The sequence below is a fragment of the Xyrauchen texanus genome, chromosome 12 (assembly GCF_025860055.1).
Source record: "Xyrauchen texanus isolate HMW12.3.18 chromosome 12, RBS_HiC_50CHRs, whole genome shotgun sequence".
Lineage (NCBI taxonomy): Eukaryota > Metazoa > Chordata > Actinopteri > Cypriniformes > Catostomidae > Xyrauchen > Xyrauchen texanus.
In genome coordinates this window covers 13,184,839-13,199,600 of record NC_068287.1, presented here as the reverse complement: position 1 = coordinate 13,199,600, position 14,762 = coordinate 13,184,839, and the positions used below count along the sequence as shown (strand labels likewise).

The following is a 14,762-nucleotide window of genomic DNA, read 5'->3' as shown; positions in this document are numbered from 1 at the left end:
AGCGAGCGAGCGAGCGCACCACTGCACGCATTCACGCTACTACATACGAGCCCATGCGTCATCATCATCATCCTCGCGCACAGAAGAGCCGCTACTATGAGAAGCCTCTAGGGGCAACAGTGAACGCGCACAGCTCGAGTCTGTGTGCTGCTTCTAACAGTTGATTTGAAAATAAGCTGTGCAGCCCTTTGAAACTGATTGCCCATGCAACTACTTTGATTTCGCTTGGGTTGACAATTTACCACAGCTCTTGCGTTGCAGCCATAGTTTAACTGTGGTATTTGTGGTACAAACACATTTCCGAAAAAGTTGGGACAGTATGCAAATTGCTAATAAAAACAAAAAGAAGCAATGTGTCAATTATGTTCTCCCTTTACTATTGTGAATGCATTACAACTACACATTATATGGCTTGTGATTTCAAATCAGATGATTGCAACACGCTCCAAAACAGTTGAGACAGGGGCAATTTAAGACTAATTTGATGAGTTGAAATAACAAGGCGATGTGAAACAGATGTTAAACATGTGAGGCAATTGTGTCATAGTATATAAGGAGCCTCCACAAACAGACTAGTCCTTCAAAAGACAAGGATTATTTAAGACTGGTCAATTTGCAACAGCTGCTTCAGCAAATACTCCTGCACTTTTAGAACAATGTTCCCCAAAGATAAAATCTGGTCAAATCTCAGTACGTAAAGGGCAAGACAAAAACCACTTCTGAATGTGCATGATCTCGCTCCCTCAGACGTCACTGTCTTAAAAAACATCATTCATCTGTAATGTATATCATGAATCAGGGCCGTAGCCAGGGTTTGAAAATTAGTGAGGTCCACAGTGAGGTGTCAAGACTTTTACCAAAATGTCACCTACAAATGCAACATATTCTATACATTAAAATTAAATATAAAAATTAAAAGACAGAAACCAATAATAATACTGAAATAATTTTTAATCGCAAATGCCGTTAACATTATTAATACTGATACTGGATTTTTGTCACATAAAAATGCACATTTGAAAATATAGCATTGATTTTATGTCGGGCTCATATGTACTCATATTAACTACAGAAAAACAGCAAAAGCTAATTAACAACAAATTTATCTAGGACTATGTTAACTCGTTACATATTAATAGTATCCAAAAAATCAATAGTTTTCCTTTTGCCAGAATCTTAATTATTTAAAGGTGCACTCAGTAATTGTTTTCCCACTTTGAAAAAGATTTACTCTTGAAGAAGTGAATTATAATTTTGAAACATATGTATAAAATCATGACCACGCACATGAGATGAGGACTGTAGTCATATCAGTCATCTTATTGTAACCTTAAATGTTTTATTCTACATGGGGCAGCCCTCATGGGGGCTGCCATTTTAGAATCACATGACCAGCCTACTCGCTTAATCTCAGTAACCATCTTGTTATTGGACACTTTCACTCCTGGATTAAATAGTGAATAGTGAATTTCTACAATGGCATCTGTAACTGAAAACTGCTGATTTTGAATGATGCTGCATCCACACCACTAGGTGTCCCTGTAAGTCCAAGATGACATATACAAAAAGTTACTGAGTGCACCTTTAATTCACATTTTTCAATTAAAGTTCATTAGAACTAAACATATTTACAAAGGAGAAAAAGTAATAACTTCATAGTTAATTCATGAGTGTCCAGACTTTAAAGCCTTTTTGTTAAATTCTGCTTTGTATTTGCCTTTGTGACGATTTACCATTGTTTGTTCATAGTATCCAGAGTGTAACTACGGTATTAGTAAGATCATGTTTATCAGTTAAAAAAAAAAAAAGATCACTATGGTTAGATGTAATTATTGTATATAATTAATTTGTATTAATAAATAATAGTAATCTATGGAATTTGTAATGAAATACAATATCCTAAACACATGTATAAATAATAAAAACAACCTCCATAAAGTGACTTTTATTGCCCTAATATACAATATTTCATATTTATTTAGGCTAATAATATTAACATTTATTACAAATATATACACTATTTCTGGCAAAATAGCATAGTTACTACTAGAGTTTCTACAGTAACTGTCAGGAATATTTCTATAAGGGTGCTGGTTTGTGAAATGAAAAGCCTGTAATTACTATTGTAAATGCAACAATGTTTTCCTGTTTACCTCATCACTGTAGTTTATTATGACAAGCTGTTTAATCTTGTTTCAACTACCTTCAGCACAGAGTCTTTAAGTGTCTTATATTAGATGTGTTTATAACAGAGAATTCCGTGTCAAATTCAAATGGGTCGCACGCGACTCACTGTTATCCTCGTCACAGCACGCAGCAAGCGCAGAGCAGGTTTGTTAGATTAGTGAGACTGGCCCGCTTTTGTAAAAAATTACAGCGGTCCCGACCTCGTGACCTCATAGCTGGCAACGGCTGTTTCATGAACATGGACTTGGGATAACTTTAGTAAACATTTGTTAGTCCACACCATTCGTCGCTGCATCCACAGATTCAAGTAAAGATTTTGCAATGTAAAGCAGAAGCCATACATCAACACTGTCCAGAAGTGGTCCGTTCTGCATAAAGCGGAGGCTCATTTTTGCTTATCACAGCCCATTCAGTGTGTTTCGTGGACAAACCACCCGCCCGCGCGATGGCCAGTCCACCCCTGATCGGCCCCAGTGTGCGTCGGCACACCGGGAAAATGCCCGGTATGCCAGATTACCAGTCCAGCCCTGAGTAACTCACACATCTGTGAGGGCATCATTAATGCAGACAGATATGTTAAAATTTTGGAGCAACATACTGCCATCCAGCACCGTCTTTTCCAGAGACGTCCCTGCATTGTCCAGCAGGACAACTTCAAACCACATACTGGCCGAATAAGCAGAGAGTGCGGGTGCTAGATTGGCCTGCCAGCAGTCCTGACCATCTCCAAAAGAGAATGTGTGGTGCATTATGAAGACAACGAAGACCCCGTATAATTGTGCAGCTGAAGATCTGCATAATGGATGAATGGGAGAAAATGTAACTTTCTAAACTTAACAAATTTGTGTCTTCAGTGCCCAAATGCTTAATAAGTGTTATTAGAAGAAATGGTGATGTTTCACAGTGGTAAACACTCGACTGTCCCAACTTTTATGGAGCATGTTGCAATAATCTGATTTGAAATTAATGTACATAAAAAAAAACTATGAAATTCACAAGTTAACACATCATATTATGTTTAGTTGTATTGCTTGCAATATTGAAAAGGGTGAATATAATTTACGAATCACTACCTTTTGTTTTTATTAGCATTTTTCACACTGTCCCAACTTTTTCGGAATTGGGGTTAAAGGAAATTACAACAAAAACAAAGGTTGCCTCATCTGAGGTTAGACTAGTGTAACTATGGTTTCTACAAAACAAACTATGATATTTGTTAAAAAAAAGGAAGGGTTAACACTTTTGGGGGACTACAGTATAGCTACAATGAAAACAGATTATCTAACTCCCCTTACAAGTTATTTTGTACGATTCCCTTCTCCTAAACTATTTCTGTCCCAGACATTTGGCAAAAAATATCTCATCATTATTCAAATCAAATACCTAGAGAACTCAAATCAAACCTATCAGAATGTTTCTAAAACCAACATTCAAAACATTTTTGATAGTGGTGTTCTTTCATTTTGAGAAAAGCACTACAGGACAAAGAAAATGATCCTTAAAGGGATAGTTCACCCTCATGCCATCCCAGATGTTTATGACTTTTTTTAGCAGAACACAAACAAAACAAAATGTAGAAGAATATTTCAGCCCTGTAGGCCCATACAATGCAAGTGAATGGTGGCCAGAACTTTGAAGCTAAAATGAACACAGTCAGCATAAAAGTAATACAAAAAAATCTAATGGTTTAATCCATGTATTCAGAAGCAAGAATAAGGCAAATCGGCAAAAACACAAGAAGAAAAATGTGAATATTTATAATAACAAAGGACTTAAATATTGATCTGTTTCTCACCCACACCTATCATATCACTTCTGAAGACATGGATTTACCACTGGAGTCTCATAGATGATGCGTTTGACTAGATTTCCAGCATTGAAACATGCCTTTGAATCAGTCATGTGTGCATGGGACCTTTGCAATGGGCATCACAGAAGCAAAGCAACAGTTTTGTATACTCACCTCACCATTTACTAACATATTAAGAAACTATTTGAAAACCTAAAATGCTTGTTTAACTCATAAATACTAAAATGAATGAAAAATGACAATGTAATAAAGAGACTAGTTTCCTAAAAGACAGCTGCAAAGGTGCTTGTAGTTTGCATATTTTAAGGTGGTGTATAACTAAGGCCAATGGCACAGGTACTGAGTGAGTGAATTTAAGGAATATTCTGGGTTTATACATATTAAAATAAATCGACAGCATTTGTGGTATATTGTTGATCTCCATAAAAATAATTTATACTCATTCCACCTTTTTTTTTCTTTAAAAAACTTTACACGGAAAAGGTTATGCAGTGATTGCATCACATTAAAATCATTTTAACATGCATATTGTTTATGTCTTGTAGTAATACTTTTGAAACAGTGAATATTTTAATGTTTACAGGTTGGCCCCCATTCACTTCCATTGTACGTGCCTCACTGGAACCCAGATTATTTTAATTTTTTTAAGAAAAGAAGACACAAGTCGAAATGATTTTTTATGCTAATCAACATTATGCCACAAATGCTGGCGATTGATCTTAACTTGTGTTAAACCCGGAAAATTCCTTTAATGTGATTAGCCTGAAGAGTGATTTCAAAGGTAAAAAGATATAGAAAATAAGAGGATTACTGATGTCCAACAGCCTGATTCCATGCTTAAAATGCTTATCTTTCCACATTTGGAGAAAATAATGCATGGGAAACAAAAAACTTAAACTACAATAGCATAAAATAAAAACAAAACTAACAAAAAGGCTCAACTGAATTCACTTGGTTACACATTTTTTGTATTAATAACCATTAATACATAGAATGAATGTGCATATGTAGTATATGAATAAATGACTCAGAATTACTTATTTGAATCAATCTGTATTTTATCCAAGCACATGGACAGAGCAGATTAAAAATAAGTGGACCCAATTTTTTTTTTGCAAACGTGGACGTTTTGTTGTGGTTCATCACTCAGAGAAAAAAGACAGCCTTCTCAGATGAATGGATCCTGGAATACGTGGAGGGAAGAGACTCAGCCTGGAGCATTTCAACGGAAGTCTGATGATGTGTGTGCAGAGAGAGGAATGGGACAAAAGTGGTCGCGGTTTATGCTGACGCGTAGCACATCTCTCGGCTACAATCTAACACTAATCAATCTGAAGTGAGAATGAGAAGAAGAGAACAAACCTAAACCTGCACCCGTTATCACAGCAATGCTTTCACACAACAATATTTGGGGTAATTGAAAATCTATATTCTTTTCTAATCTTTCTCCTTTCATTCCCTAAATGATGGTCCAGTGTGGCCCGAATTTTAACATGAATGAAACAAAATGGGAAATGATGTCTATAAATCTACAATGCAGCAAAGAGACCTGGGACATACACAATTCAAAACAATATAAACAGCTTTATTTTCCAGTAAAGAAAATGCATATACTGAGAAATTTTTTTTTTATTGCTGCACCATTCTTACAGATACTAATTTAATATGTCCAGTGACACAAGAACTGGTAGGTTTGTCCCACAAGATAAAACTCCATACCTATGGAGACAACTACTGTATCACCACTTGCATGCATTAATCTCTGTCAATTGACATTTAATTTGAAAGTATTTGCCATCATGAGAATTGTTTTCCCCTCTTGACTCTGAATAGCTTTTCTTTTTGAATCTGTTTGAGGCAGATGCACCCTCGGCCCACAAGCACTGAGCCTCATTTTCATCTAAATAAGAATCGATCCCTCTTGCTGTGCCACCCCCAGTGTTTCTAACGCTTAACCCCACCACCTCCATCCCTACATTAACAGAGAAAACCAAACACGAGCCAAGTCTCATCAGCCTTCATCTAAATAGGAAAAATAACAACCTGATTTTAGATGATCCTAAACCTAAAGATATCAAAATAATTACCGTTTGAACAATGGATTTTGCAGTCATTTGTGATTACTGTATAATGACTGTTTTCACCATTGTTAAAGCAAAAATCTCTCTTTGGTCAAAGTACTGTATTTCGAGTAAACATTAATTATAACAAACTTAAATATTGTGTGTATAGGGAGTTCAGAGTCAGCCTTGTTACCTATTGAGGGCATGGAAACATGATCTAAACAGAGGATGTGAATGAAACCCTGAATTGGAGAAAATCCTCTGAGCCTTTTTTTCTTGCTCAGCACCCCTGCATTATGGAGAAAAGAGAACAAGGGCTAGAAGTGTGGGGGAAGGGGTCAAGCCCATAGAATGGTCATGGGACACACAGGAATAAACATAATAGAAGGCTAAAAGGCACTCAAAGAGCTCATGACTAAAGCCCAAATGCCAGTTGTCTTTAAACTAATAACGATGACTTAAAGCATCAAAATACTTGCTCACAATGTTTGTCTTGGAAACAAGACACTAGTAGAGTTCATTCAATGATTTTACCACCCAAACAAAAGAAAAATCTTGGGAAGGATCAATGAGTGTCATCCCTTGTCTATTAGAGCTGTGTTTCCCAACCTTTCTTGTCTTGTTTACCCCACAGCTTCAAACCAGTCATTTAGATGTCAACCTGGATGTCATTTAGCATCATTATTAATATAATGACCATTATTACAACGATTCACTTTGAAATTATAATCATTTGATACTGCAGGTGAAAAACAGAATCACCCAAGTTACTTCCTTTCAAATAATGAATCTGTTAATTGAAAATGTTCACAAGAAACCAAACCGCAAACGGGGCAAGTTGTCGTAAAAGTAACAGTTCACCCAAAACATGATTTTAGTGTTGATAGTCACTTACTAACGTTTTCTGTGTAAAGTCACAGGCAATTTTACAACGTCGTTGCCATGACGATATAATGTCAACAAACCCTAAAACGACCATAACGATTTAAACAACTTAACCGCTCTAATAATACACAAGTTTTAACAGAAGAATTAATTTAAGTGCTTTTATAAAATTATAAGCTTAAAATTTCTGCCATGAAACCCTCCAAAAATGCATCTCACTGTACCCGGGATTTCTGATTTTTTATTTTTTTTTTAAAGAGAAAGAGGGCCTAGTGACATTTTTGTTTTTTGTGGTAATCAACATTATGCCACAAATGCTGACAATTGAGCTCAACTTGTATTAAACCCAGAATATTTCTTTAAGTAACCCTGAGGTACTTCAAGGTGGGAATCACTAAATTAAAGGCACATACAGGAGATTTTAAGGACACTTTAAAAGCCATTGGGAACTCAAATGGAATAAATTTCTAATCAAAATTGTACTTCAATATTGTAAAAATATTGCAAACAAGTTATATATAAAAATGACAAATATTTCTCTATATAGTAAATATCAAGGCATTTAATAATACACAGAAATCTTATAACATGTCACAAAACACTTCACAAATACACAGGTTAAAGCAGAGCTGTGAGTAACTAGACTGCCATCTAGTGTCAATTTTAGTGTATCATGGACAAATTCTGAAAGTTTTAATGCCTCATTTAACATCAAAGACAGTTCAAAACTAGGTGATGCTTGTTTCAAAGGCATCAGTTTATGTTACTGTCCACACAGAGCATCCAGAGAAAAATATGCAGCAATAAATTTACATAGTCATATGCCAAACTATTGGAACAGGAAAAATTAGCTTGTGTATTTCAACAAAACAAATGAGAAGTGTTACAGGGAAAACAGACCCAATGTTACAAAGGTTAATAATGCATAGCCAAAAAGGTTGTATTATATCAACAGAAGTTTGCAGTGAAACACTGAATCCTATGGGAGTAATTACAGCACTATACACTACGAGGACACACTAGATTCGGGTCCTTTTATCAGCTGTCTAACTGGAGATGAAGGGAGATTCTGGAATCCAGCCTTGCAAGCTGTGGGAAAAACAAGAGCCAGGTGTTTAATGTAATGACCATGAGCAATCTCACACTGTTGTGGACTACAATAATAATGTCTAGCACTATTAATAATGTCTAGCACTATCATAGCAGCTGCTTCATCTTGCAATGTCTAGTCTGATTTCACCGTGTATGTGGAGCGATGTTTTAGCAGATGTTGATGCTGCTTTGCCACTGAATTGAGTCTAAAAACAAATGGTCTATTTATCGGTTTTATTTGAACAAAATCAAACATTCTCACCCAGTCTGGCACTAGTCTCCTTCACCAGTAGCTGAGATTTCTCATGGAAAGACAGAAGTTCCCTCATTATACAACAATGAGAGTCCATCTGTGAAGGATGAAAAGAGATGCACATGATCTCAAAGCAGTTTTGAATTTTATTTTGAGATGACTGCAATATTTTGAGAATATGACAGCTAGCAAAAAAACAAACCAATCAGTTAAAAGGAATATAATTTGGACTTGCCACTCCTTTTCTTCTTCTTCTTAAAAAAAAAAAAAAAGCACAAATCTGTGTTCCAGTGAGGCAATTACAATAGAAGTGAATGGGGCCAATTTGTAAACATTAAAACCCTCACTGTTTCAAAAGTGTAGCCACAAGACATAAACAATATGTGTGTTAACATGATTCTATTGTGTTAAAATCTTTTACCTTTTCAGTGTAAAGTTATAGCCAATTTTGTTGTAATATCAACAAACCCTAAAATGGCTATAAAAATGACAATTTATACAACTTTACAGCTCAAATAATAAATTAGCTTGAACAGAAGAAATAATATAAGTGCTTTTATAAAATTATATGCTTTCCATTTCTGCCTTTAAACCAAAAAATTGGCCCCATTTACTTCCATTGTAAATGCTGTTTTCTTGTTGTGATTTTCTCCCCAATTTGGAAAGCCCAATTCCCAATGCACTCTAAGTCCTTGTGATGGCATAGGCACTCAGCTCAATCTGGGTGGCAGAGGATGAATCTCAGTTGCCTCCACATCTGAGACGGTCAACCCGCGCATCTTATCACGTGGCTTGTTGAGCGTGTTACCATGAAGACAGTGCGTGTGGAGGCTCATGCTACTCTCCGCGGCATCAACGCACCCCACCGAGAGCGAGAACCACATTATAGCAACCACAAGGATGTTACCCCATGTGACTCTACCCTCACTAGCAACTGGGCCAATTTGGTTGCTTAGGAGACCTGGCTGGAGTCACTCAGCACACCCTGGATTCCAACTCACAACTCCAGGAGTGGTAGCCAGCGTCTTTACTCACTGAGCTACCCAGGCCCCCGATTTCAGATTTTTTTTTAAAGGAGGAACGAGTCTAAATAAATTGTGGTAATCAACATAATGACACATTACTGGCACTAATTCACTTGAATTTTAACCAATTATTACTGCAGAATTCCAATTTACAGTACTCCATTTAAAATAGTAAAAGCATTAATTTCACAACGTTTATGCCTCTCATCCACACTAGAAGTGTTTTCCTCCAAAAATGCAGACCCCCCGACAAACGCATACTTTGGGAAAACTATGACGTTCGGAAACTGAAAACAGAATTTTAAAATGTAAATGTATTTATGTACAAGTCACCTTAATTTTAAGAAAAGCTGTTTACTATCATGTGACTTTTATTGTTTGTTATAAAACACTAATAACAAAAATTAAGAAAATGGATACACCATTTGCTGAAGTATTCGAGTTTGTGCAGATAACAAACTATTGAGGATACAATGACACACCGATGACACACACCAAAAAAACCCAATTACTGAAAAAGAACAATGTGAAACCACATTCAGTTCATGTCACTTGAGATCAGATGAGATTAAGATAAATTACTTAAAAACACTGTATCTAAAGTGAAAAAGTGGGGTGTGAATGGGCATCTTGTTAAATTTGAAAGAAAAGTGGATGACACAAAATACAGAGAAACAACTCAAACTATTTTTTATATGCAAATGACTGAACTGGTTAAGGGTCTAAATACTTTTGAAAGGCACTGTATTTGATATTTAATGAATCCTAAAGGCTTCAGCCTAAAGCAGAAAGCAGTATGGTCTCACCACTAGCTCCATGTTTCCGAGTAGTTTTTGCTGCTTGATGAGGACTGATTTGTAGTTTGGTTTATTCAAAATGAGTTGACTCTGTGAGGACTTGGCAAAGCATGAAGGCTCCAGTGGCACTCCTTTCTCCTCTCCCCGCTCAACACACCTGCAACGGGTCAGGGATGTATAACTAACCAAACAACAACTTCAAAGAGTAGGAAGCAGTCCATAACTCTTCTATTCATGTGTGTGCTTGTGCATTTATGCATGTAGTTGTGCTCACTTGTCCAGTTCGTCAGCTTTGGTCCAGTGTTTGTTTAATAGATACTCCCATGACATACTTTCAGCCTGTAACCTTCAAAAGTACATAATGCCAGAAAAAAGCGGCACATGCAATGGTGAAGACTGAAATTTGTGTGAAATGGTAATGCTTTATGCTGCAAAGGCCAGACAGAGAATTACCTGTTGATGTCCTCTTGAACGCGTGCGGTGGTCTCTTTAACAACCGGGTCACTACACATACAGAAAAAAGAAATCAAGCAAACTTGAGTGCACCAGCATTTGTATTCCAGCAGTGATTAATACAATCAAAACTTTACAATGTACAAATAATTTACCTCACTACGTTTAAGAGTGAATTCGGAGTTTCTCTGCTGATCGCTTTAGCCAGACTGTCCCATTCAACTTGCAAAGCTTCAACTGCAAGAGATTATTGTTTATGTTAACATCACATTTTTGGACCAAAATCCATCAGCATGGCCATTTTTCCATTCAGCTTGATCTTTTAAAGCAAAGAGTACGTAATTTCTGCACTAAGTGGCACCAAAAGGAATTACTAAATGAAAGTACATTTGTACAAAGTACATACGTTTGCCAGAGCAATCTCATCATTGGTAGTTGTGGCGTGTGTGTCTTCCACAATGTAAATGCGATGCCAATATTCCCTCTAGATTTACTCCCTTCTCTGTCTCTTTTAGCAATTCTTAGAATTTTGGCACACGTCTGCCATGGTTGTTTATATTCCCCTAGCTGAACAAGTAGCCACACCCCAAACTCACGCTATAGGTTGAGCTAGAAAGGGATGGGTGGAGCTGAGCGGGCTGTGCAAATACAAACATCAATGTTTTGATAGTGCCTGGGAGGCTCAGTGTTAATACTTTTGGGGGAGGTAAACCCACGAATGGCTTACTAATAGTTGTCAATGAACAATAAATTGGGATAGGACAATGTACAGTATTTTGACATACAAGTCAAATACTTCACCTTTAAAGGTGAAGCCTGTAATTTCTGCACGACAAGGAAATTTTCACTGTTTTCAAACCGAATTTCATCATTGGGAATTCCAAATTGGAGAGAGAGGAAAAAAAAAAAATTTATACACTCCCTCCAATCTGCGATTGATCAGACAAAGAGGTAATTCCTCCCAAACTCATGCCATTGGTTGAGCCAATGTTGCTTTGTCAGACTGGTTAGAATTCTTAAACTGAGCAATATTTTGATACTCCCACAGAGCCATATGGTTTACACTTTATGGAAATTAACCTAGGAATTACTTGCTTATAGTTAACACTGCATATTAAATTGGGATATGAGGGGAAAAATATATTTTTAAATTAGGCTAGGAAATTGCAGTATCCATTTTTTTCCCACATCCTGAAACTTCACTAATGTTTTTCAACCCTTCCTGTGGCTAAAATTGGTATATATAAATTACCAGAAGGTACATGCTTGACTCGACTGCAAACCCTTATACAGAAACTGATTATGTGGAGCAAAGCACACCACATTCATTACATCAGTATTCATTATGCGTGAAGTATGTCCCGGACAAAAACACGGGAGCGGATTTACTGTATGGAGAATAGAGACTTCATCTGCAAGCAGTGAGCCAAGTGAAGATACGGGCAAGCTGCAGTACTGTATCTCGTCGCATCAGCGAAAACACTCTCTTACTGCCATCTGAACCAGTTTTAAACAATAGAGACTGATTGCAGCCAGAGAAAATCCTAGTTTTGAGATTTTACACTTTAGCTAATTAAACTTAACTAGCATTCAGTTTGTTTCATATCTGTATGTATAGTTTTTATAATGCATTGGCAATGTCCACTTAAGTTTGTATTGGCATATAAAAAATAAAATCTTGAACGAGTATTGATGCTGACTACAAACCCTGGATTCATGAGTTCGAATCCAGGGTGTGCTGAGTGACTCCAGCCAGGTCTCCTAAGCAACCAAATTGGCCAGGTTGCTAGGGAGGGTAAAGTCACATAGGGTAACCTACTTATGGTCGCTATAATGTGGTTTGCTCTTGGTGGGGCACATGGTGAGTTGTGCATGGATGCTGCAGAGAATAGCGTGAAGCCTCCATACACACAATATGTCTCCATGGTAACGCACTCAACAAGCCACGTGATAAGATGTGCGGTTTGATGGTCTCAGACGCAGAGGCAACTGAGGTTTGAACAGAAAAAGGCTTGGAATTTGGACTTCATGTAATATGAACCAAAAATGTGCCCATATTACAGATGAATTCTGATTTGAATGTGAACTAAATAAATACTCTTGCATAAATTGTATTGTGCCCATGTATAGGAGTGTTTATTGAATCGGACCATTTGATCTCATATAAAAAAAAAAAATTAAAAAAAAAAGATTTGGCCAAACTTTTAATTACAGATTGTTCACTGGTTTATGGCACGTGTATATACACTTGTATCAAAGTGTATAAAATAAATGATAACTTATTTCTTGCAAGTTCTTTGAAACAAAGTATAATGTAAAACAAATTTGATTATAATGTTTGTTTTAATGTACAATGATTAATAGCAATTTATCAACAAAAACAGAGTGATTAATTAAACAATTTCAATTGATTCACAGCCATATTTCAAATACATTTTAAATGTGCATAAAAGTAAATTCTCTGTTTCTGGTATCAACAATTTTGCACTTTTTAAGGTGAATAATGAAACACTAACCTTGAGTCTGAAGAGTCTCGGTATCAACACCAGGAATAGTGTATAAACTGTTTTTGACTCGCTTCACTGTCCTCTATGTACAAACAGGAAAATTGAAGAGGTAAATACAGGAAGGTCCGAAAGCAAGAGCTCGATCTTGAGACTTGCCTTACCTGCATTGCAGCTTTGAATAGCTTTTCCAGTCTCTCGTTGTCAGGTAAAGAAAGACTGATAGTTTCACACAGAGCTAAAACGCATAAATAGAAGAAAGAACACATCATAGCATGGCATAAAATAGAGACATTCCAGGTTTACAGCTATATTGGTTTTGCAATGATATGGCTCTCACGTTGTGAGGTACTGTGGAAAGCTGGAAGAGACCGCCTGCCTCGCGACGATCTTCTCCACGATTTCCTCCGTGAGCGAGGACTTCGTTCTGTCCGAGCTGTGAAATTCAAACTCATTGTTTCTCTGATACCGTCCTCAACAGTGTTCATCTTTGAGTGATTTGGTCGTTCCGCTTCTACTAAAGGCTGCATCACTGCAGGTACAGGAGCAGGTGATGTGCAGGGAGACTTCTGAGGAGGACCTGAGATGTGCTTACTATCATGTGGCCGCTTCATCCCATGAGGAACTTCTGAGACCTAGACAACAGAAAGAAACAGTTGAAAAAGAGTATTGAGAATGCCTCAGTCAAATGTTTTTGATTATGATTTGTGCGACAAACAGACAACGACGATGTAGTTGCACCTTATGCATAATGACAATAAAGAGATTAGTTAACTTAAAGACGAGCTTTGTATAAAAAAGCGTTTGCTAAACACATGCAAATGTAAACAATGTACGGAAAACAGATTTACCCTTGTGTGGACCGTGCCGGCTTCACACCTGTCAGAGACATAGAAAATCAATTGTATACACTGGTATGCATTATTTGTATTTCAGTTGTTATAGTTTTATATTTCCATAAAGATAGTTACAAAACATTGCTTGTTGCCACAAATACATGTATGTTTAATGTTGGCTCATTAACTAGTTCAGTATTCTGTGGCTTGACTGTATCAGGCGGTATTTTACGATTATAAAAGCCAAAATGTCTTTGACTTACAAGGCACTTTTCACTTTAAACCTACCATCAGACGTGAAGGTGCATTTAGTGTGCCTGTACACATAACGCGTCTACTAAAAAAAACACTCACCGGTCAAATCCATCATACTGAAGCTCCGCCATTTTCTTTCAAACGAAGCCCGCGCGAAGTGACAGCCACGCCCACTTTTACATCCGAGGTGGATCATGGAAAATTTAGTCATGTTAGATTTTCTGTCACAGCTTTGTCTTACCTCAGTTCTTGTTTTGGTTAAATCACTCACTTAATTTTTTGAATTGTAAATAACACAAGTAATATACTTTTCATTTTTTTCACATTTTTGATCTCACTGCAGGTCACCGAGTCAACATTATTTTAGAAAATAAGACTTTAAAATAAAATGTAAAGGGAGGCATACAGACACATTTGTTTCTGTGATACAAAGTTGTGATAAACTATAGCCATTTTCAATCGAGTATATCCATTTTAGGGATGAGTGTTAGGGGACAAAGTTATACTAGTGAAGTACAGTAAAGTGTACCCTAGTACCATTACACTTCTCAGTCATACCATTACATCGGTTACATCTATCAGGGTTCCCATCCTTTTCAAAG

The 14,762-nt window shown here is 36.7% G+C and overlaps 1 protein-coding gene across 1 annotated transcript; it reads right to left on the bottom strand.

The window, feature by feature from the left end:
• Window positions 1–7,532: 7,532 nt before the first annotated feature.
• On the bottom strand, window positions 7,533–14,642 carry LOC127653295 (kinetochore-associated protein DSN1 homolog). The gene is made up of 11 exons (XM_052139938.1): window positions 14,260–14,642; window positions 13,921–13,948; window positions 13,410–13,704; window positions 13,234–13,307; window positions 13,082–13,154; window positions 10,721–10,802; window positions 10,566–10,616; window positions 10,387–10,458; window positions 10,122–10,269; window positions 8,300–8,387; window positions 7,533–8,034 (listed from the first exon to the last, which is right to left on the bottom strand). The coding sequence occupies exons 1-11, from the start codon at window positions 14,289–14,291 to the stop codon at window positions 7,952–7,954; spliced, it is 1,026 nt and encodes a 341-aa protein (XP_051995898.1). The 5' UTR covers window positions 14,292–14,642; the 3' UTR covers window positions 7,533–7,951.
• Between the last annotated feature and the right edge of the window lie 120 nt (window positions 14,643–14,762).